The sequence below is a fragment of the Primulina eburnea genome, chromosome 18, assembly GCF_022965805.1.
Source record: "Primulina eburnea isolate SZY01 chromosome 18, ASM2296580v1, whole genome shotgun sequence".
NCBI classification, from domain to species: domain Eukaryota; kingdom Viridiplantae; phylum Streptophyta; class Magnoliopsida; order Lamiales; family Gesneriaceae; genus Primulina; species Primulina eburnea.
This window is the reverse complement of record NC_133118.1, coordinates 2806578-2832253: the sequence shown is the minus strand read 5'-3', so window position 1 is coordinate 2832253 and position 25676 is coordinate 2806578. Positions and strand designations below refer to the sequence as shown.

The 25676-nt window shown below is 35.8% G+C and overlaps 3 protein-coding genes across 6 annotated transcripts; 1 reads left to right on the top strand and 2 right to left on the bottom strand.

Moving 5' to 3' along the window:
* Positions 1 to 10614: 10614 nt before the first annotated feature.
* LOC140820084 (uncharacterized) lies at positions 10615 to 12726 on the bottom strand. Of its 4 annotated transcripts, XM_073180404.1 has the most exons (3): positions 12487 to 12726; positions 12334 to 12415; positions 10615 to 12233 (listed from the first exon to the last, which is right to left on the bottom strand). In XM_073180404.1, exon 3 carries the CDS (start codon positions 12183 to 12185, stop codon positions 10692 to 10694), a length of 1494 nt encoding a protein of 497 aa, XP_073036505.1. In that variant the 5' UTR covers positions 12186 to 12233; positions 12334 to 12415; positions 12487 to 12726; the 3' UTR covers positions 10615 to 10691. The 4 variants fall into 4 exon arrangements, with proteins under 4 accessions (XP_073036505.1, XP_073036502.1, XP_073036504.1 ...); XM_073180401.1 differs by having other exon boundaries at positions 12334 to 12726; XM_073180403.1 differs by lacking the exon at positions 12334 to 12415 and having other exon boundaries at positions 10615 to 12305.
* A 663-nt stretch (positions 12727 to 13389) lies between these two features.
* On the bottom strand, positions 13390 to 14151 carry LOC140820181 (protein IRX15-LIKE-like). Its single transcript, XM_073180505.1, has one exon. It carries the CDS (start codon positions 14071 to 14073, stop codon positions 13390 to 13392), a length of 684 nt encoding a protein of 227 aa, XP_073036606.1. The 5' UTR covers positions 14074 to 14151.
* Positions 14152 to 15547: 1396 nt separating this feature from the next.
* LOC140820180 (uncharacterized) lies at positions 15548 to 16054 on the top strand. The gene has a single exon (XM_073180504.1). It carries the CDS (start codon positions 15548 to 15550, stop codon positions 16052 to 16054), a length of 507 nt encoding a protein of 168 aa, XP_073036605.1.
* The last annotated feature ends 9622 nt before the right edge of the window (positions 16055 to 25676 follow it).

Genomic DNA, 25676 nt, shown 5'->3' with positions numbered 1-25676 from the left:
AGTGCGAGTCTCAACGTCAAATCCGAGTTGCTTCGATTGTGTTCTTCCTTTTGTTCTCGACTTAGTCAACTTTGATTGTCAAAATTTATTTTTCAATTATTGGAATTTTTTTTATATCTCCCTCAAAAGGCCCTTAAAAATATCTCAAAATAATGTTTAGAAATGTTTGCAAGGAAGAAAATTGAGTTCCAACAAGTAAGGATTCAAAAATATGATTTTTCTAATTTCGAACATGTGCAGGATGACCCATGCTCAGGTGCACGTAAGAGTGTGTATGACATAAATTTTTACTTCATGTTTTTGATGACCCATGGTTAGGGCACGTGAGCGTGGTGTTGAATGCTGGAACACTCTGACTCAGATGAATCATAGTCAGAATCCATCCACTTGGCCTTACTGTCCTCGATCACGAGCACTTCCTGATCTGTCATCTTTGTTAGTTGGCCTTCTCTCATCCTTCTTTGGTTGGTACACTCGGTTATTAAATGACCAATTTTTTCACAGTTGAAACGGGCATTGTCCTCATCGGTAGATTCTTTCTTATAATGATTTCTTATGTTGTGACTTTCGAAATTTCATTGGTTCTTCCTCAGGAACTTGCTGAATTTCTTGACGAATAATGACATCACATCATTACTCAACTGTTCTGCTGAATTATCTTTTGAGATATATTGGTCAATGAGTGTAGCAACCAGAGAATTCACCAGTTGGGCAGTGTAAGGCCCGAGAAATTTATTCTGTTAATCTGAAAGGATTTGGTGATAATTATTATAATCTATGGGTGATAATTGATATGATTATAGATGGAACGGGTAAGACCGGGACAGCCGAAAGAAGATGTGATATGAGGTGCAAGAAGAGTCCCCGCACATATGCGCGACATGTATGGGCGCACATGCGCGAAGAAGACAGAACCTGCGGCGCATATGCGCGAGTAGACACACGCATATGCGCCTCATGTTCTGTCTTCTTCGCGCATGTGCGCCCATACATGTCGCACATGTGCGCGACATGGCCAGAATATTCGGCGTATATGCGCGAGTAGATACGCGCGAGAGGCAGAAATGCAGAAGTGCCGGGCAGAACATCCGGCGCATATGCGCGGCTTTGTGCGCGCATATGCGCGCGGCATGCATCATGACAAATCGCCACTTGTTCTCTTGAAATGCACGAGATATGTATGTATATATATACAACAACCGTCTTCTTCAGCAAAAAGGAAAAAGAAAGAAAGGCTCCGAGGAATGCTTCACGTGAGATTTGAAATTTACGAGGGATCCGCCCGTCTGATTTTGAATCTGAGTACAGTATTGTGTTCCTATCAACGCAGGCTACAATTGGACGTAAGTTTTATTACGTTTAGACATGATTTGAATTTATGATATTGTCAGAATTGAATACGAATCAGATATGATGTTTCTGCTACAGTAGGCATTGTATAATTGAAGTCAGATTAAAGAATAGACTGTTTATACAATTATTATGATTTTCAGAGTTGAATTAATGGAGATTTGATATCATAGTTGTGTTATTATTCAGAGTATGAGCTGTACTGGTATTATATTTGTGATGTTGAATTGACGGGGTTATCGAGACTGTATCGTTATGCCGTCGAAACATCAGTTGATTTAGATTGATCAGATTCATTAATGATTTCGATTGTATCGTGATATCGTGGATATGAATTGGATTGTACATTGTTCCGATAAAAATCAGATTATGTATTGATCAGAGTATATTTCGAATTGAATATTGATCAGAACAAGTATTGAATTGAGTTGTATACTGATATTGTATCTATGCGATTATCATTGCCAGATTTGAGTATGGACAGATTGGAATACAAGACTTCATCTTCATCAGACCGAGAAGAGAAAGACATAAATCGATGTTAACTGGGAGATCGACTTGAGTTAGATTCTACTCAAGTTTCCCTAAACCACATACTTGTATGGTATTGTTTTTATACCTTTGTGTTTTAATGATTATGTTTATTCTATTGAATTAGAAGTAGAAAGCAGAGAACTATTGAGTGAGAGTCACTGACAGAAGGGTTAGATTTTGACAGTATAGTCACTGACACATTGCACATTGTCAGAATAGGCTTAGTCTTGGTAGATACGCCAAGGCACTGGACATTTGGTGTATCGATATGCTTAAGATACAGACATTGTTCTTATTGTAGATTATTCGATACAGACTAGACCAAAGTCCAGAAATAAGAACATACCGCCACCGCGACTGGTGGTAGTAGGTGGGAGACTTGTTACGTTCTTATTCACCGGGATCCCTAGATTAGAATGAGAGATGAGTCGAGTCTTATATGTCGAGTCAAGAACTTGATTTACAGATCTGTATTGATTATGTTTCGTAGATTACGATTCATGTTTTAGTTACAGTTTGGTAACGATACATGTTGTTCAATTATGCTTCATGTGATAAGATTTAATTCATGCTTTTATATCAGTTATATGATTGCATGTATACATTATTTATACTTGGATTTATTTTCACCGGAGTATCCGGCTGTTGTCTTGTTTGTCTGTGTGCATGACAACAGGTGGGGCATGATCAGGGTCAAGAGGATGATGAGAGATCGAGATTAGAGTGGTGATTCCGGACTTGGATGTAGACTTGGTTTGATACTTGAAATTTAGTATTGAACCTTAGACTAGGATGAATAATTGTTGTACTTTTATACGGAGATATATATTAGTTAAATTCCACTACATTCCGCAGTTATATTTTAAAAAAAAAAAAAAAAATTTAGACCCTATTATCTTAATTGATAATGAAATCCTAAAGATGATTAAGAAGATGATTAGCGTCCGGGTCCCCACAACAGGTGGTATCAGATCGATAGATCTTTTAGATTGAGATAGAAGAGAATGAGCGGGGTAGATAGATTGAGTTTTCTTTTTTTGCATGCGATTGCTAGCATGAGATTTATTTTAATGTTGATTGACATTGTATATGCTAGCATGATACTATGTGTTACTGCTTTGAAATACATGTTACCTAATTATCTGAGTTGAATTGGTATTATGTATTATTGAGTATGAATCAGATTTGATTCTTGATCAGCAATAAGATGATCAGAGAAAGATTGTAACAGATTTGTAGTATTTGGGTACTAATGTTTTGATAAGCAGATATACCTCCTCGAAGAATTCCAGAACGAGACAGTACTTCGGTTGGACAGATAGATATATCAGAAACTCCGATGGAAATACAGTTGAAGACGTTTCAGTCGTTTCAACCGCCGATTTTGAAAGGTACTGAGATGTCTGAAGAGTGTCAGAATTGGTTAGATGACATAGAACTATTGTTTGATTTTCTTGATTATTCAGATGAGCAGAGAATTAAACTGGTATTCCATCAGTTACGAGAGACTGCCAGAAGTTGGTGGATTACAATCAAAGGGATATTAGCACAACGTGGTACTGTGATCACGTGGGAAGTCTTCAAAGCTGAATTCTATCGAAGATTTTTCTCAGTTTCGTACCCGGAGGACAAAAGAGCAGAATTTGAGAATTTGAGACAAGGCCAACTGAATATTGAAGAATATGTCGCTAAATTCTCTACTCTACTACGTTTTGTTCCTCAGATAGTTGGGAATCATAAAGATGTAGCTGAGCAGTTCATCAAAGGATTGAATTCAGAGATAGTTGCATTGATAAATATGCAGCGACCTTACCATTTTGCTAATACGTTGAGTAGGGGAAAGAGAGCAGAGGTGAGTCTGATTCGACAACGAGAAAGGTTAGATGTGATTCAACTCCCGACACAACAACTCCCTCTTAGACTTGATAAAGGCAGTACGAGTGGAAAGCAAGATTTGCTGAAAGATCAAAAGAAACAGTTTAAGAAGTTAGGGAGCGGACTGAGTGGTTCATCTAGCTCCAGTGGTTCCAGCCCAAGTTATACTGGAGTGTATTGCAGGATTTGCGGAGGAAGACATCCCACAAAACAATGCCAGGGAGTGACTGGTAGTTGCCATATCTGTGGACAGCCGGGACACTTTGCTAGAGTTTGTCCACAGAGAGGTTCCCGAAGATTTCAGGAAGAAAAATCATCTGATGATAGTGACCGAAGAACAGCCCCAGGAGGCACTTGATGATATAGTGGCAGGTACTGTTACTCTATGATTATGTTTCATATGTATTGATATATACTAATGCATTTGTTATGAGTAATTTTGAATGAATTGCATTGATATATGTTGTATATGTTGAGTCTGATTGTACTGTAGTATTGATTCCCTTACTTTTTGGGAAAGAAAGATTGATATCAGAGATTTCTGTGAAATATTGTATACTACAGTAAGATGAGAAGGAGGTCGAGTTAGATTATGATGTACTTGTGTTTCTGATTTGACCGCATGATTGATATTAATATGCTGAACAAGTATAGAATTATTGTAGATTTCTTCCAGAAAAATATAAGATTCAGATCAGATAAGGCTGATGAGTAGAAATTCTACGATAAGAATTCTAGATTCAGAATTCCTTTGATATATGTATTGTCTATGACTCGATTGATACAGAAAAGAGCAGATGGTATCCTTATGTATTCAGTAGATGTACTGAAATCGAGTCTAGCAATGGCAGATTTGCCAATGACATACGAGTTGGCTGATGTTTGCCCAAATAGGATTTCAGATTTGCTTTGTATTAGAAAGATAAGTTTCAGAATTGAATTGAGATCAGGTACTATTTGTGCTTTAGAATTCAGTACAGAATGATATTGAATGTACAGAATGACACTGAATGAATTGAAAGATCAGTAGGAGAGTACCGACCAGAAGTTACATCTGATTTAGTGTTTCTCTTTGGCATGTTTCAGTATGTTCAGATATATTCTGTTGATTTCATGCTTGTGGTATCCAGGATATTTTGATATACTTGCAGCATCTGATTGATTGAATTAAATATCTGAAGATTGTATTGAATACTCTGAGAACTGTGATTATTGTATACAGAAATTATTTAGATAAGAATCCTGCCTGAAACAGATTGTATTCAGAATATGCGATATCTGAAGTTAGTATACCGATTGATTTTGACACAGTTGAGATCATGATGAGTGACTGAGAATGATACCAATATCAGAAATATCAGAAATATCAGAAATTTCATAAATGTCAGAAATTTATTGTTGGTCTGAGTTGGCAGATTATCTTATACGATTGTTGTTTTGTATCTGCTTGAGTATTGTTATTGTTCTAAAACAGTACTTGAGACAGCTTATATTGTTTGAGAGCATATTATATTTGCAGATGATATGTAGCAGTTGATCAGAACGACATGAAGACGTGATTGATTAGTCAGAATTAACAATATTGCCAGAAATTGTCGTTTTACGAGTTTACTTAACTCACTAGATCAGTATAGATTATTGATATGGTGAATCTGATTTGATAGTACCGTTATTCTGAGTCAGTGTTTGATACATATTATTCAAACCGAATCAGAGCTGAATTCTAGAATTACGGCAGTTCAGAGATTTAACCAGAATGTCCAGAACTTAATTTCGATAATTAGAGCAGAGCATCGATCAGAGTGACAGATATGTGATTTTTACAGTATGAGAATAATTATCTTGTGATGTCAAATGTTTCAGAATTGTACAACAGAATTTGATATCGATAGTCAGAACCTAATACCAGGTAGGTATTTTTCTTTAATTTATATTATTAACTGATTTGGTTGTACCAGATATTTTGAATTAAAATGACAGGTATGGTCAGAAACGCCCAATAATCGATTCAGTATGTATCCTGATAGCAGAAAATGTTTTGATAGAAACAGATGAGAATAGATGTGGCAGAACTTGTACTGAGATGTCTAAATTACCGACAAATGATAATAGAAAGAAAGAGAGAAACCAAGAGATTTATTACAGATTTTTTATATATCTGAATAGGAATGGGAGTACATTTCTATAGAGTTTGTAACGAAACTATCACAAATTTTCTAAGAATATAATGGAATGTGATTATGATTGACAGATTGTTCAATCTATATATAATAGTTTGTACCAGATAACGTACCAACGTGACCAAATGACACAGATCTATGTCAGAGGAGTGGTCAGAGTAACCAGAATGCCGAAGTAGAGTATATCAGATTGTGATTTTGCTTGATTTTGTACTAGTGGCAGAATATACCACGAACTCTTTTCTATACTATCCAGATTCGGGAAGTTATTTATAGAGCCGTAGTGCTGGATGTTAGCACTAGTGAAAACAAAGCATTGTCACTTTGTGCATTCGGGTACAATGAGAAATATCAGATGAGTATTGGGATAGCTACGGACGACACATGGTACAATGAAAACTGCAAATTTCCTGTGTATAAGGATAATGTCTCAAAGATATCTGAGATAAAATCTGATACAGTCAGAGATAGGGCAAGAAAAATGAAACTGATTCAGAAGAAAATGAAGATTATTCTGTTGTTGAAACCACAGTAAGAATTTCAGAATATCAAAGAGACTACGTAAAAGATAGAATCTAATATGAGATTGAGATTTCAGAATGGTTTCATTGAGATGAATTTCTGATAAAACCCCATTATACATTTTTTTCTGATATATCTGAATTGATTATCTACGAGTTCGAGGACGAACTCAGATCTAAGAGGGGGAGAAATGTAAAGCTCGAGAAATTTATTCTGTTAATCTGAAAGGATTTGCTGATACTTATTATAATCTATTGGTGATAATTGATATGATTATAGACGGAACGGGTCAGACCTGGAGAGCCGAAAGAAGATGTGATATGAGGTGCAAGAAGAGTCCCCGCGCACATGCGCGACATGTATGGGCGCACATGCGCGAAGAAGACAGAACCTGCGGCGCATATGCGTGAGTAGACACGCGCATATGCGCGACATGGCCAGAATCTTCGGCGCATATGCGCGAGTAGATACTCGCATATGCGCGAGAGTCAGAAATGCAGAAGTGTTTGGAAGAACATCCGGCGCATATGCGCGGCTTTGTGAGCGCATATGCGCGCGACATGCATCATGACAAATCGCCACTTGTTCTCTTGAAATGCACGAGATATGTATGTATATATATACAACAACCGTCTTCTTCAGCAAAAAGGAAAAAGAAAGAAAGGCTCCGAGGAATGCTTCACGTGAGATTTGAAATTCACGAGGGATCCGCCCGTCTGATTTTGAATCTGAGTACGGTATTGTGCTCCTATCAACGCAGGCTACAATTGGACGTAAGTTTTATTACGTTTAGACATGATTTGAATTTATGATATTGTCAGAATTGAATACGAATCAGATATGATGTTTCTGCTACAGTAGACATTGTATAATTGAAGTCAGATTAAAGAATAGACTGTTTATACAATTATTATGATTTTCAGAGTTGAATTAATTGAGATTTGATATCATAGTTGTGTTATTATTCAGAGTATGAGCTGTACTGGTATTATATCTGTGATGTTGAATTGACGGGGTTATCGAGACTGTATCGTTATGCCGTCGAAACATCAGTTGATTTAGATTGATCAGATTCAGTAATGATTTCGATTGTATCGTGATATCGTGGATATGAATTGGATTGTACATTGTTCCGATAAAAATCAGATTATGTATTGATCAGAGTATATTTCGAATTGAATATTGATCAGAACAAGTATTGAATTGAGTTGTATACTGATATTTTATCTATACGATTATCATTGCCAGATTTGAGTATGGACAGATTGGAATACAAGACTTCATCTTCATCAGACCGAGAAGAGAAAGATATAAATCGATGTTAACTGGGAGATCGACTTGAGTTAGATTCTACTCAAGTTTCCCTAAACCACATACTTGTAAGGTATTGTTTTTATACCTTTGTGTTTTAATGATTATGTTTATTCTATTGAATTAGAAGTAGAAAGCAGAGAGCTATTGAGTGAGAGTCACTGACAGAAGGGTTAGATTTTGACAGTATAGTCACTGACCCATTGCACATTGTTAGAATAGGCTTAGTCTTGGTAGATACGCCAAGGTACTGGACGTTTGGTGTATCGATATGCTTAAGATACAGACATTGTTCTTATTGTAGATTATTCGATACAGACTAGACCAAAGTCCAGAAATAAGAACAAACCGTCACCGCGACTGGTGGTAGTAGGTGGGAGACTTGTTACGTTCTTATCACCGGGATCCCTAGATTAGAATGAGAGATGAGTCGAGTCTTATATGTCGAGTCAAGAACTTGATTTACAGATCTGTATTGATTATGTTTCGTAGATTACGATTCATGTTTTAGTTACAGTTTGGTAACGATACATGTTGTTCAATTATGCTACATGTGATAAGATTTAATTCATGCTTTTATATCAGTTATATGATTGCATGTATACATTATTTATACTTGGATTTATTTTCATCGGAGTATCCGGCTGTTGTCTTGTTTGTCTGTGTGCATGACAACAGGTGGGGCAGGATCAGGGTCAAGAGGATGATGAGAGATCGAGATTAGAGTGGTGATTCCGGACTTGGATGTAGACTTGGTTTGATACTTGAAATTTAGTAGTTGAACCTTAGACTAGTTTGAATAATTGTTGTACTTTTATACTGAGATGTATATTAGTTAAATTCCACTACATTCCGCAGTTATATTTTTTTAAAAAAAAGAAAAATTTTAGACCCTATTATCTTAATTGATAATTAAATCCTAAAGATGATTAAGAAGATGATTAGCGTCCGGGTCCCCACAAGCAGTCAATTCACCATTTGTTCTCGACTCCAATTCGAATTTATAAGCTTTAAGACCAAAGAACAAATCATACAATTCAAGTTTGTTAACATCATTTGATTCTCGCATAACTATTGTCTTGAGATCCCATTATCTCGGAAGTACCCTCATTACTTTCAAGGCTATCTCTCGATTGTTATATTCCTTTCCAAGTGATGTCAATTCAATCATGATACTGCTAACTCGTTCATAAAAATCAGACATAGATTCTTCGGGCTTTATTTTTATGTTATCAAATTTTTTTATAACAATGAACATTTTTTTCCTCATTCGTTTCATTATTAACTTCACAGTCCACAAAGTTGGATCATTTTTTCTATATGTTTTTAGCAGTTGAGCACATCTTGATTTTGATGAAGGTATTTTTCAATCAACTATCTGACACATGTTCTAATCTATTTAAGTTCTACGATTGCAATTGTTGTCTTTTTGAATATGATAGTCGTTTCCAAATACAAACACCGTTGTGCCATGTCATCGTCCTTACTGACAAATCATACACTTTGGTTAGTTTGCATGGAGTTTGATATTCTAACGGACTGATAAAACTATTATACGATCTTATTAAATCTATCAATTAGGCTCTGATCTTAAGAGAATGTTCTGGAAATCTTTAGAGAATGCCCGTCAAACAGGATGACTGATTTAGTAATCCAGACTGATCGATGATTATCCATCTATAGTCTTTTCTATTAGTTATCTTCCATCAGTTATGTGTATACATCAGTTGGGCTATGATATATCAATTTTGCTTTGGAAAATCATTTATGCATGAATGATCAATTTTTCTTATAAATTCAGTTCGGCTAAATTCCTTTAAATCAATAGTCTTGTCAATTTACAAAAACTTAATTGATCAAACAAAAACAACTGCATATAGACTAAACTTGTCAATTAGTTTCCAATTAATTAGCAAAAACCAGATATTTTATTTATATTTATCTTTTTATAAGCCAAGCCATCTACAGTAATCATATTCGGTCTTTTTATACCTCTTACTATTCAATATTAGTATTGTGATATTTTGATTTATGATATATACTTTAGTTTCTAAATATTTCTCAAATAATGATACGATTAAGTTATTTGACTAATACTCAGATCATTACGCTGAAAACAGTAAAATGTGTCGCTTCTCTATTGCGGTTCAGCCCATCATTCAACTACAAATCAATTTCTAATACAATCTTTCATTATCACCACCTATTTTTTCTCCATTGTCCTGATATACATCGTACATTTAATCACATAAAATTTCATAAATTATTGATAATCAACACAAGATTTACGATAATACGATACGAGGTCCTTACATTATATAAAGATAAAAATGTAAAGAAACTTTAGTGATGCATTGATACATCAAATTAGTGAACACGCGGTGCTCCAATATCATAATCCAGTAAAGTTTATATTATTAAAATCTTATAGATATCCAGAGAATAATTTTAAACCGAGAGAAATGTGTATATAACTCATAATAGAAAGGATTATAGTATATTGTAGAAATGTGAATAAATAAGTTTTAATTTTAAATCTCTTTCAAGAATTCTAAGCATTATTGTCCTATTATGTTTCTTGGTTACATACTATTTTCGACAAAACACAAATAATATTTGGCTAATGCTATTTACACTCAAATTCACGTACAAAATCACGAATTTATTCATAAAATAAAGTGCATTTAACATACATAATTAATAATTAAATATAATAATTATCAGTTCATATTAAAAAGTTATGTGCTATAAATAATACATTTGACGCACATTTCTAAAAATGCCTCATTTTACTAATTGCAAAGAAAATAAATGCATATACGATTAGTAAGAAGATAAAATCGAAAATTTTCACGCATACAAAAAAAAATTATTATTTACTTTGTGTTGGTATCATTGCAAAATGTAGAATTCCCAATTCTATAATATTTTGGAGGAAGGAGGCAACAAGAATTTTAATCTCTTTATCATGTTCTCAAGTTCACTTAATCTATCGAACTCTTCCATTTGCACCAAAAATCTCTTGAGCATCTCAAACACTAGCTCACTCACACGCCTACCTCTCACAAGCATCTGCTTGCAACAATCAAACGCCTCTTCGACTCGTCCTTGGGAACATAGCCCCGTTACAAGAAGGTCAAGAGCATGGCCGTGTGGACAATGCCCTTTGTTCATCAAGTAGTTCCATAATCCCAAACCAAGATCAACTCTACCATTCTCGCAGAAAATTTTCATCAACATAACGACTGTCCTTGTTTTTGGCACGAAGTTTTTCTCGAGCATTTTTGAGTAAAGTTGGATGACACCATCAATACCCTTTGACCTCATTAATCCCAAGAACATAGTATGATATGTGATATTGTCGTGCTTGATGCCTCTCGTTTCCATCTCTTCCATCAAGGTCGCAGCAGAGATGACATCCCTTGTTCTGATGAGGGAACTCATGCAAGCATTATACGCCCCTGTATCGGGCTGTAGATTTCTCTTGGTAATGTCATCAAACAATTGCTTAGCCTTGGTACTATTCCTAGCCAACCCCGCTCCATGTATCAATGTGGTGATGGTTTCTAATGTGGGCAAACAACTAACACGCTCCATCTCTTCAAAAAGTCTAAGAGCATCACCAAAATGCCCTTTCTTACAATATGCATCGATCCTAATGTTGTATGTAATACTGTTGGGCTTAAAACCTCTTCGAACCATCTCATGATAGAACAACTCCACTGCAGTAACATCACCTGATTCCTTGAACCCCAACAGCAAGATATTCATGGTCTTGATGTTGGGAGCATATCGCATATGCATCTTGCTGAACACCGATTGTGCTTCTTTCATCTGTCGCTGAGTGCAAAATGCTCGAAGAAGTACGTTGAACTCGTTCGTACCAAATCTTTTGCCACAGAATATATTCGTCTCCATTTTCTCAAACGCATCTAGGGCTTCCTCATATGATTGGAATTTTGCGATCCTTGATAAAATGATGCTCATCGACTTGAGGGTGATCAACGAAGGGTGAGCCTGCTTGATATCTTCAATTAGCTCCCAAGCTTTGCTGAAGTAGCGCATACGTGTCAGTATATGGAGGGTCTTCTCAAAAGCATCTGAACTTGGAACGTACAAGTCATTTTGAAGACAATATTTGAAAAATTCATAAGCCTTGAGACCATTTGAATGCGCGGCAAACAAGCTACCAAGAATCTTTTCAATGAAAGGGGTTGACAAGACAGCGGCGGGGATTTCACACCGAAGAGTGGGAAGTAGTGGCTGGTCGGGATAAGGATGGTCATTAATCATGCTCACAATTCTTGAAATTTCCGTTTCCACGAACGCAGACGAAAGAAGCCTAGAAATGTTCAGCTTTCCACGAATTTGAAAAGGTTGTTTAAATTTACTACTTCTGCAAGCGAAGAACATTTCTTTGCTCGAAATTCCAGAACTACTAAATTTCCATGAAACTCAATCCTGTTACATCAAGGGCACGTCAAACATGGATTGGATTAAAGGGTTCGCGCAACATGGCATAAAAAAGGAAAACTGCACAAAACCAAGAGTGACTATGAACTTTTACTGGTGAAAGAAAGGTGTACAAAACAGTAACATGATGCTGTCCATCGTATAAGCAGCTGATTGAAAATATATCTCCCCTAGTGTTAAAAATTTATAAGCTGAAAAGAAATTAAAATTTAAACTGCAGATTGATGGATAACTCCAGCACCTGAATAAAGTCTGCTTTCACTCTCTTGCGCATATTGTCGAGCATGTAGCACGCAACGTAGATATGCTCACGTGAAAATATTTGCCGACATTAAACAACGTAGTAATTACAGAGGTCAAATGTTGCTAAACCAAGTCCAAATCGGCTTCTTCCCATCTTCGAGAATCCATTCTCTGTACGTTCAATTTGATTTGTGCTACGCAGCGTTTTCCCACGGAAACAGAGGTGGTCAAAATGTTTGATTTATCAACTAAAAAAGGCAAACTTTATATATATATATATATATATATAAAGAGAATCATTTTTCCAAAAATAAAAATAAAAATAGCACTCATTTTCATCCACTCCCCAAATTATGAGTTTTTTAGTCGATTATTTATAGTTCATTCTGATAGCAAAGTCCAAAACTTTTGATTGAGATCTCAAGTTTCGACTTAATTATAATAATATTGTCCCTCAATTAAAAAAATATTAATTATTTGAAGACGAGAAAAAATTTAATTATAATTGGATCTCAAACTTGATAATTCGTCTCAAACTTAAGACATTGATGACAAAAGATGATTGAAACGCCTATTGAAGTTCAGTATTAAATATGAAGCTCTTATATCTAAGACAAAAACTTGTGTGAGACGGTCTCACAGGTCGTATTTTGTGAGACGAATCTCTTATTTGGGTCATTCATGAAAAAATATTACTTTTTATTATAAGAGTATTACTTTTTATTGTATTCTCGATATGATTGATCCGTCTCACAGGTAAAGATTTGTACTTTATATCCAATTTGGAAGTTGGTAAGTTACAAGGATATATTTATATATAAAAATGAAGCACAAAATTTAAATTTTTTGTTAATATAAAAGAGCCATAGATGTTTGTACCAATTAGTCTATAGCTCATCCATTATTCTTCACCATCGAAATCATCTGATGTAGCAAGTTCTTCAAAACTTGAGGAAATGGAGTTGGCACAAAACTCAAACGAGTTAGACTCCATTCTTTCCACCGCAAAATGTGCTAATGAATCCACACACTTGACCAAATTTTCTTTGCATAAGAACTCGAAACTACAAACCCTTTCGACTTCTCTCCCTGCATCGTGCACGAAAACGTGTGTTTTCTTAGCAAGATCTTTCTTGTTCCTGGCCAAAACTCCGGCAGTGAATATAGCAGACATTCTCCCCGGTGCTTCCGACGAGTACCCGCTCGGCCCGTCGACCAAAATCACGTCCCATTTGATGTCGTATATATGGTTTGGCATGTCGTTTACAGCCAGTTCGCAGTCCGAGAACAGAAGGTTTTGCACCGGCCTGCATTCGTCCCTGACCTTCTCTTTATATAGGTCGATCAGGTCGTATAAGTCACTGACACGCGTGGTGAACCTAACGTCGTATGCTTCGATGTCCAGGTGTTTCCCTTCGAGTTGAGATACCAAGAACGAGCTTTGATCAATGAAAACCGTGACACCGTTGTGGTTGAGTGAGTTCCAGAGGAGGGTTTCATGTGTGAGGCCGAAAACTAGGAAGTTACAAGGGTCGTGGCATTGGTGGAGGACCGTGGCGATAGCATTTAGCTCGTTGTAAGTCATTTTTCTGGTGGTGGTGGAGGAGGAGGAGTTTGAGGCCACATAGTGTAAGAGGGTAGTGTAGATTGTGCTGGGAAGTTGAGTTCTCATGGTTGCCTTGGCGGAATCCGTGGCATTCGCGGTGTCGTTGGGGGTGGTTGTTTTCGAGATGGAGTGGTTGTTTCTTGTGGTGATGAAGGTGAGAGCAAAAGCCATGGAGAGGAACAAAATGAGCAATAGGCACCAAGCACAAAATTGTGGAGAACAAAAAGTTCTTGATTTGGTGCTTTTTGTGGATACTAATTGTTGTAGAAATATGATTTTGGAGTAATTCTTCATGTTGTTAAAAGGGTTTAATTTGTACGAGGAAATGAATAGGGTTGCTTTATAGTAAGATGGGATGGATTTCTTTTGGTAAAATCTATGCTTTCTATAATAATAATGATTCTCAAGATCTCATGTTTCTTTTTTCCTACAAATCATAAGCTAAGCGTGTTGTATACCTTGACTTACATTTTCATTACCAAATACAAAAGGAAGTACATATTTTGTAATTGATAAGGAAAAATGTAAGTCAAGGTATTAATAGTTGCCGGCTCAAGATGGGCATAAGGGTTATTCATTAAACGGTTTAAAAGTAAAAAAAAAAAAAAAAGATCAAGATCGTATTGTTTAGCTTAAATGGTTTTTCGGTTGGTTTTGGTTTTGATTTTTGATAATTTCGGTTGTTTGATTCGGTTTTTGGTTTTCAAAATTGAAAAACCATGAAAACTGAACTGAACACGCTATTATATTTTTTTTAAAATTAATGCTAGCTTTATTTAATCATCAAATTAAAACATAATAATTTAGCCAAAACAATGAAAAGTAGTGCTTAAACAACTCATCGTTGATCACATTAAACATGCTTAACGTATATAATAAAACATGTGTTTTTTTATGTACATTAAATATCTGGGTTTGGTCGATGGCTTGCAGTCCATCTGATGTCAAGATCTCCAATTTGGTATGAGATCTCGAGTTCGAACCAATTATAACAAACGGCTACCTGAAAAACAGATTTATAGTTTCAGTGTCCATATTATAATAACTTAAATATTGATTTGATAAATTTTTTATGCTCAAGTTAAGTTTTTAGAGATTTGAGTAACGATTTCTTGCCATTGGTAGAGTTTATATTAATTTTATGTAACGTTAAATAACATTAATTGATATAAATCATCAGGGGCGTAGCCATAGCATGGGCTGGGCTGGGCTGGGTTGGGCTCAAGCCCAACAAAGATTAGCAATTTTTTTATATTTATAGATATAGTGTAGTCCAATTATTTTCATAAACACGTCCATTACAAAAATAAAATAAAAATAAAAAAAAGAGATAAAGTAAAAAAAATGATAGAAAAAAAAAGAAGCTATCTCTCAAAGCTTCAGGAGCGCTTGGAAATTGAAATTCTCATCTCAATAGAGCTTCTCACTCTCTGTGAAGCCTTGAATCCCAGTGATGTCTTCAAATCATTCTCCGAAAGAAATTGAAATTCTCATCTCAATAGAGCTTCTCACTCTTTGTGAAGCCTTGAATCTCAGTGATGGCTTCAAATCATTTTCTGAAAGTGTTGTTTATTCTTTGATTGATAAATTTTATCCCAATGATTTTTCCAAAGATGACATAAAACATTTGAAAACTCAATTGGATCATTACAAGCTTGATGTATTTGAGGACATGAAGTTTAAAGATGTTGATTCTCTTCCTAAATTATGCCGACTACTAGTTGAAACAAAGAAATCGAGAATTTATTCCATTATTGATAGACTGATTCGTTTGGTCTTGACTCTTCCAGTTTCCACTTTTACAACTGAGCGAGCATTTTCAGGAATGAAAATTCTCAAGACATCACTTCGCAACAAAATGGAGCAGGAATATTTAAACAATGCAATAGTTTTGTATATTGAGAGAGAGATTGCTAATGACATTGATATAGATTACAAATTGATAGATTTGATCTTTTGAAAAATCGAAGGTTGCGACTAAAATAGTGTTTATTTAAGTTACCCTCTTTCGCATAAGTTTTTTTTTTTTATCATGCGTACTCTTTCATGTGATTAATGTTTGAACTTTTGGAAAATATTTATCCAAATTTAATGATTATATTGTGAAAATCGTGGATTTCACTTAATCTTGATGTCATGTGGAAAATGTTGTATTGATTTCTAGATTAATTTTTTTATTTTCTAGCCCCAATATTTTGAAATTCTGGCTACGCCCCTGTAAATCATGTTTTGTTCGTATTAAACCAAAATGAATGCTAGATATTGTTTGTCAAGTTACAATTTCTAAATAAAGTTATTAAGTAGATGTGATTACGGGGACTGCAAACAAATCGAGTCAATTCGTAAGTTTCTCGAACAGCTCGAAAAATATTTGACCCGCATTCGAAATTATCAAATTCGAGCTGAAGTCGTATGTGTTTGAACTTCTTCTTTAGCCGAACATGAGCCATAATTATTTTATTTTAATATTTTATTAATATAATATAATTACATATTAAATAAATATATTTTATGCTTTATTTTTTAGTAGCTCGTGAATATATTTGAATATTTCGAGTCAAACTCGAACTTGAGCCTTGAGTTTCACTGAATTCGATAAAAAAATAAATTGAACTCGATCTCAAACATACCTATTCTAGCCTTTTTTTCATATTTAGCTCGATTTGATTTGTTTACATTTTTAGATATGACTCATGAGTCACTCTTGGCTTTCGATTCCATTTGAAGTTCTCTTTGTATTCGAATTATTAACATTAACATCTTCTATTAATTGTTCATAATTTGGAATTAAGATAACTTGATATCTAAATCAGATAATTAAAAAAATTTAATTATTTAGAATTGCCATCACTTCACTTCTTTATGATTTTCCAATTTCTCAATGGTATTAAACATATTCTAACCATTTTAAACGTTTAGCATTTGCTCATTCTATCGTTGGTCAATTCATACATTATTAAAATATCAATAACCAAGTAATAACAACATACCTAATTTGATGTTGGTCCCACGTGCGGAATTTGAGATAATAAAACCTGAAAATAAATAATAAACTGGACACTGAGATTTACGTGAAAAATCCCTAATTATTATTAGGGTAAAAACCACGGGTAAGATGAAAAGAATTCCACTATAATATTTTGTGGTGTAAAACTCACTCACTTTTTCAAAGAGAACACACACTCTCTTAATACAGGAGAACAAACAGCTCACAAATATTATAGAACTAAGCACTCAAATGCTATAGAATGAGAGAAAACTCGAAGAAGGGAAGATTTCAGAATGAAGAAGGGAGCTCGATTTATAAAGCCCTTTGTCCGTGTGAAAACGCATATAAAAACACGTTTTGTCCTCTGAACTTTCCTGAGTCAAATAATGCCAACCACGTTTTCAAATTCTTCAGCCCTCTTTCTTTGACTTCTTTGCCGACATTTGACTTATACGATCAATTCATTTTTTAAAACACTGAAAACATAATCAATTGAAATTTTTGTTATACATGTTTATTTTCCAGTTAGATGGAGGATTTTTCTAAGTGCAGAAACTCGCCACACACCTCATGTAAGCATATGTCCATGAAAAGAACACTTTTTTTTTTGTGAACAGACACTACCGGAGCTCTCGCTGCCACTATTTGAGCACGAGTGAGCTCATCCTTCGAAAAAACCCAACTGGAAAAATTTTCCATGCGTAGGGGTTCCCCGAGCTGCTACAATACCTTTTTCCTTTCTTTCGAGCATCGGGTTTTTCTAGTGTATCTTTATTTATTAGACTTTCCAACAATCCTTCTCATAAAAACAATTTAATGCATGAATGTAAATTATTTCAAAACAGTTTGCATGAGAAACTATTACATCGGGATGTGACGCCTACTCCTAAAATACTACTAGGAAATTTTTTTTTTTGCAAGCTATTTTCAAAGATATTCATACACATGCATGCAATTAAAAACTATCCACCATGTGTGATAAAAAGACCCTCAAATCAATGAACACAAATAACTGCAGTAAAAATGTTCCTAAATGTCGTCAACCCCTACTGTTTTGAAAAGAACTCAAACACAACATTCAAAAGCCTGTCAAATCATCAACGTATAAAAACATGTAAAATGCAAAAAAAACAATGTTCATCCATGACCCATAACATAATATGCGGAAAACGTAAAGTCCTCGGGTTATCGTGCGCACTTCTAGCTCCGCCTATTCAGTCTTCGGCACCTACAGTCTCTACCTCATCATGCTCACCTGCATCAATCACACCTAGTGAGTCCAAAGACTGTGGGGCCCCGGGTCCGACATCTAATACCAATAATTATAAAAGTAACAAACCAAATGATTTAATAAAATACATAATTTGTTGTTCACAAATCCACATAACGTCATCAAAATAATTTAAAGTTCTCAAATGTTTGAAATATAATTTTCAACATTCCAAAATAAAGTAGTGAACCAAATTTTTCCCAACATCATCAAATGCTCCTAAGACCCGAGAATCCCACTCTAACTCGTATCTCCTCGCCTGGAGCTTGACTCTGGCATCCCAAGCCTCGCCTCACCTACCGTCAAGCACATGAAAACAAGAGGTACCGGACATGCCGGTGAGTATAAACCCAGTATGATAAAATCAATAACATAAGAGAATTAAAATACAACAATTTCACATAATATCATAAAGATGCAATATAATGCAATGTATGATCAGAAGCTGGGGGCTATCAATAAATCTCAAGATCAAGTGAATCATCTGGTCATAGGGTACCCAAGGGAATAGAATCACCAAGCAACATCCACCGACTCATCCACTCGGGGTGGGGTGCTGTGTTCTACAATCCCAGGACTATGATGCGCCTATAGAGAGTGTTCAGGCCATAGCAGCGACCTCCGCATACACTATGTCAACTCAACTATAGGCTCATACGTCCAACAAATCAATATATCAAGGCGACCTCCGCCATATCAAATCTGAATCAACAAGTGGCTCAATATGCAATGACATGATGCAAATCAATATCATCATCTCAATATAATAATAAAATCATCTCAAGGCCACAATCATCATTGAATCACAAGTAATTCATCGAGCCATAAAATATTCAATTTAAAATAAAATTGATACTTTTACCTCGTATGTTATCGACAGTAACATACCTTTCGAATATTACCAACAAAAGATCAAAATATATTGTTGTGAAGTCTTGAACCCTTGCAGTCTACTCGATTCGCTATCAACCAACTTAGAGTAAATAATCTTGAGCCAACCCAAGTCAATACTTCAACCAAATCTTCAATACATAAATCAAGAACTCATATTACTTATCAATACATGGCACTTTTCGTACAAAATTCATAATTAATTCAATACGGCTTCAAATCAAGATCCGTAGATTTCTTAATCATAATATTCCATAAAAACATTCATTGGATCATTTCATCAAACACATGGCATGTGTGCTAAAAGGTTAGCTCCTCTTCAATTCCATTTTAAATTCAAACCAACACAATCACAACATCTCCAACATCTCTATATCTCAAATATCAATTCAAATATCAATTCTAAACTTCAACCCTTTTCCAAACTTTAACAAAAATCGGAAAAACTTACATCCTTGTGAAGCCCGTGATTAGAGAATCACAAATCTAACTTTATTTCATAATTTCCTTGAACAAATCTCCCATGGATTGAAGAATACTTTAGAAAATGGAAGGAAGAATGAAGAACCCTAGCTTCTAACCCAATGGAGAGAAAAGAAGGAGAAGGAAAATGAGAAGAAAGAGCATCCCACTCGATTTTATGCCTTCCCAAACACCAAAACACGCTTTTTCAATTTGCTGGCCGCTAGGGCGAACCTCTTTTTCCGCTCGGGCGCGTAACTCTCGGCCAGAACACCAAAATTTTCGAACATGGCTCGCTAGGGCGGACATAAATTCCCGCTAGGACGAGCACACTGCGCACAGGAACTACAAAGATCGCTTCCGAAACGCCTCTTCCCTTCAGAATTTGGAAAAGTGGTAAACTACAAAGTTGTAGCCCTATGTCTTGGCTTTCATCTCCCAAAATTTCAGCTCATTTGGAGGTCTGAGTAAAAAGTTATGCCAATTCTCCCAACATGTGTCATTGTAGGAACGACGATACGCACGACACACTTCGGGGCGCTTTTGGCTCATCTTCCTTAATGATTTGAACAAAATTCAAAAGTGGAAAGTTATAGCCTTATGTCTTATCTTTCTAATGGAAAAGGCCTCACATCAATTGGATCAATATACAAAACATTATGCTAAAAACCACAACTTGTGCCATATTTTTCATACCGTTTCTGCACGTCCATTACCTATTTAGCTCAAATTCCACCTTTGATTCTACCCATCCATTATCTATTCCATTCTAAAACATCATCATCATTCATACTATAAAGTAAGCCAACAACCATCACAACTACTGCCATATTATATCAAAATTCGGGCATTACAAAGACTCAACACACCTATACCGATATAACAAGTAAATATATATAACATGCAACAGTGAAATGTATTGTAATTAAGATAAACTTCATGATCTTAAAAGCATGAACTTAAACATATCGTAACATAAACATATTCAAACGTATCTCATCATTTAATCATATACGTGTTCATTTTCTTTTATTGAATTCAGATAATTAGTTGTGACTTCGTATCAGCTTTAAGTCGATGGATCCATCCACGTGTAACCGTGGTACCCGGCGACGGGGATATAAGCGACAGTTTTATTCATCCACTGATCCTTGGATGTTCATGTTCGTGTACGTATTCGTATTATTCACAACCAACTCATCTCTTTCAAAACATGTTATCGTATTCATCACTTGTAAAATTCATGCATATATATACAATTTCTTAAAACTAAGCATGCAACATATTTTGCATTATAATCATAAAATTCATGTTCATAAACAACATATAAACTTTAAACATGCATTTTCAGTTATCAGGGCACTGTCAGGACTGCTAACTTGACCAGCATGCAAAATGACCATTTTGCCCATGGAAACACTAATTGACATTTTTACCTCTGGACTTCAAATTTCGACCCGAAGCCAACCAAACTTATTAAAACACCTCAAAACATTTATAGCTATTTCCTAGACGTAAATTCGAGCTCATGCAAGAACTGCTATAATTCGTTTTAAAACTTGGATTGGGGTCCTGGTTTTAACCCGAATCAATCCGAAACTTAATCAAAATTTTCCAAATTAAAACCATAACTTATGCACACCCTACTAGACCCTAAACAACAAAATCCCAGCCAATTTGAACCTTCTAAACTCAGCTGCATCATGCTGAAATTTTCTGAACCAAAATGCTCGAACCCTAGTTGCATCTATCCTCCGAGTTCTCGACCCCAGACCAAACTAGCTTGGACTAGACTCAAACCAACCCTTACTAGCCCACCTTTGGACCCTCCTGGACCGACCTAGTCCCTGCCCTCAGCCCCATGCACGCAAATATGCGAGAACCACACGAAGCAAGCCAAAAACTTACCCAGCCCGACCCTAGCTCTTCGATCTGCTCCTAGGCTGTGACCAGCCGTGTTTGAGCTAACCTGGACCACGAATCAGACCCACTAGGGTCTTCACTAGGGCCTGGTTCAACCCTTACACAGCGCCTCTCCTCCTTAGCACGATCTCCACCTAGCCGCCCTCACAAAACAAAGATCCGATCGGTCCTTACGTAAGTCGACTCCAAAATCGATCTACACACCTATCCCCCTTCGATCTTGACATGACACAGCCCCTAGGAGTTGAGATATAGCAGCCCCTTACACACAAGCAAGGGAAAACGTGAGTATTATGTCAAAGTATATGCATATTTTGTGCCAAATCCGTGTGTATCCAATGCAACATGATAGACCTGATATAGTTCATGCATAAACACACAAATGAACTTATAATGATGTGAATGATGAGAAAAACGAGGTATAGGACGTTCCATTGCATATTTACGCTCGAAAACCCTGATACAATCGCGTAGAACGGACACAAGAGGGACATGGAAGAGTTCTTATGAGATTTGTTTTTGAGAAAAAACTAAGGAAAATAGATGCTGAAGGCTACGAGCTGCTACTGGAGGTGGAGAGGGGCGGCCGAAAGTCAAGTAAGGTGATTAAGGTTTTCGGAGGTATGGTTAGATATAATATTAAGTATACAATGGGTCTTTAATTAAATATAATGAGGTTGTGTAGTATTTTAGGCTCATTATTTATTAAAGTAGACCCATTAACCCCAAAACACCCTCGTAAAATATTTCGCTTAGGTATGTTTATAAATATATTGCTCGAACCCTCAAAAAGTCCTCTGATTTGCTAAAAATTGCATACTGTAATAAAATATGCCTCGATGAGTAAAATACCCTACAAAGGCCCATTTTCAATCTCACATTTATACACCACATATTAAATAATTAAAAATAGTTATTTAATAATATTTTTTTCTTTAATTGTCCCCGGTTTCCGTTCCTCGTTCGAACATGAAATGCTACTAAAAGCCCTATAACATGCAATCTTAATGAACCATGAAATAAAACACATAATCATGTATTTAATGAATTAAATTAATTAAATACACATTCTAAATAAAACCCTAGATTTACATTCAGTCGTCATGTTACGTCGTTCGAATTTATAGACCTTACACATGATATATTGCTTGTGGTTTGAATTTTTATTAGTAGAATACTATCACATTTACTAGATCACAAAGTGAATTTATATCTTGAACTTTTTGGAGGTTCATGTAAAACCAAACAATATTACCTAACAATAATCACTCTAACATTCTACTTGGATTTTCAGGTTGTGTCTGTTTTGCCTATGAAACACATATTTGCTTCATAAGTGTTTCAATGAAGAGGCTCGTCCTCAAACTTACACAGGTGATCTCCTAATAACAGTATTCTATCATACTATGCCTTTTCCAAGCTAAAAAACCATTAAAAGTACAACTTAACCTCACTGTAAAAATATCGATTGGTTACAACACTATTCGTACTATGAATGAGAACGGAATGATTCCTCAATTTTTAAATCAAATTTTCATAATTTAATTATCTCATTAAAAAAAGATGTTTGAATTTCCAATCAACAAGATTGTATGTCCACCATGAGAAATTTATTTTGAGATTTTAAGTTCAATCCTCTTGACAAGCTATACATTTGATCTATATTCAAAGTTTTTTACCACGAATCTGTTAAGTTACCTTATGATTTTGAAAGCGGACCGGTTACGGTGGCCGGAAACGCAACGGAAGCATAAATTTCGAAAAATAGCATAGAAATTTTCGGCCACCTTGATTATTTGTGCAATATTTACAAAAATCAAAAACATACATAGGGTGTATGAAGAAGGTTTACCTATCAACCCCTTGAGGTTGATGAATGGCACCAACTAAAGTGTGAACACTTTAGCTCTTGAAATGGATGACAATCTACAAGCACACCTCCTTTCCTTCAAGAATTAGGCCCACCACTAAGCTAGGTAAAACCCCTTTTGATTTGCACTAGAAAATCAAAAGGATTTTTCAATGAGAAGATTTTTATTCTCCAACACTTGAAGAACAAAACTAGAAGAAAAATGGAGAGAATTGTGTGTGTGTGTGTTCGGCCAAGTGAGAGAAGAAGAGGGTGAGAATGACTTAATTTTTCTTGTCTTGGTGTTGCAAAAAGCAAAAGCCAAAAGTTGCATGCCATGCAATTTTTTATTCAAAAGTATTCTCCACCCCTTGGTCTCCCAAGCATGCAAACCCTAGTATATTTTGCATGTGGGCTTGTAACTATTACAAGGCCCATGGACTTTTAATTGTCTCAAACATTTTGAGCCCAATTAGACTTTATTTGATTTTACTCAAGCCCACTAGTCAAATAATTATTTCCAATTGGGCTCTACAAGGCCCAATGATATTTAATTAATCCAACACTTGAATTAATTTAATTATTTGGACTCTACTAGGTCCACTAGTGTTTAATTAATTCAACACTTGAATTAATTTAATTAAGTCCATAATAATGTTTGTGAAAATCACAATTTTCACATACATTATCCAATTGGCCAAATTTTAATCTAGGAACACTTCCATAAATTAAAATTTATATTTCTCTCATAGAAGTCACACTTCTATTTTTCTTTACGCTTATAAACACATTTATAAGCCGTTCAACATATTGAACTATTTTACTTCTCATCGGGATTTACAAAGCTAGTACTTGTGTGGCCCTCAATGGTTCATTGATACAACTAGCCGTGGGTTCACATCTCAATGTGATTCGGACTAAACATGTCCTTATTCGAGCATACCCCAAGTGCTCCATTCTTACTTATCAACTCCTTGATAGTAAGAACGTCAGAACTCAAGTCTGATAGTACCCAACCAATCACGTTAAACGCCTAGCAGCATCGCTTACGTGATTCCCTAGGTATCACATGATAGTGCCTGCAAGAACCATTCAATTATGGTTAGCGTACAGTACGGTCCCTTCAACTCATATATCCCGACCGATTCGACAACTATTGGTCTATCGAGAGTTGTCAATGAATCGATACTATGTGTCATGTTGTGGTTGCATCGATGGTGTAATCTATGAAACCCCTTTCATAATTACCACCATACTCTGATCAGAGATTTCAACCCACACATACATGAAAAACACATAGGATATCCATACCCGTAGGTAAGCGGTGAATCCCCGGCTACAATGCATCGACTCCTATATGTTTCGCCGTAACACCCAACCTTGCCACCTGATGACCCCATAAGAGTCGGTAAACAAGTCAAAGTGAAACGCTAGCATATAGAGTCTCAACGTTGTCCCGGGTCATAAGGACTAATGGTGTACAACCATAAACTAGGACTTTTCCACTCGATAAGTGAGAACCACTTGGAAAGTCCTTTCTAGAGGGTTGTTCAGTGCACTCTACCAGGAGCACCTATCTGCATGCTCGGACATCACAATGTCCCCTACCAATGAAACATGGTACTCACATCGCAGATACTAGTCTCTAACTCGAGCGGCCTTTATCCTTCTTAGTGGCGGCTGAATCGACTAGGAACGGTTTAGAATATACAGTATTCCAAATATGAGTTTCATGATACTCATCATATGAGCATCTCATATTCTTTCTACTATTTGTATATTCAAGGACTTTATCTATGCAACAAGCATGGGTATAAAGATAAAGATGCGCCAAATTAATAAATTGAAATATTATTAAAATAAAGATCGTTTATACAAAGAGTTTCATTGTGAACAGTCGGCCAACACTTGGCTCGACGTGCACCTACTCTAACAATCTCCCACTTGCACTAGAGCCAACTACCTATATGCTTTAGACCCATTGATTCGCGATGCTTCTCGAATGATGGTCCTGGTAAAGGCTTAGTTAGTGGATCAGCAACATTATCTGCGGAGCCGACTTTGTCAATCGTGACATCTCCTCTTTCCACGATCTCTCTGAGGATGTGGTACTTTCTCAGTACGTGTTTGGACTTCTGATGAGACCTTGGCTCCTTCGCCTGAGCTATGGCTCCCGTGTTGTCGCACATCACCGGGAT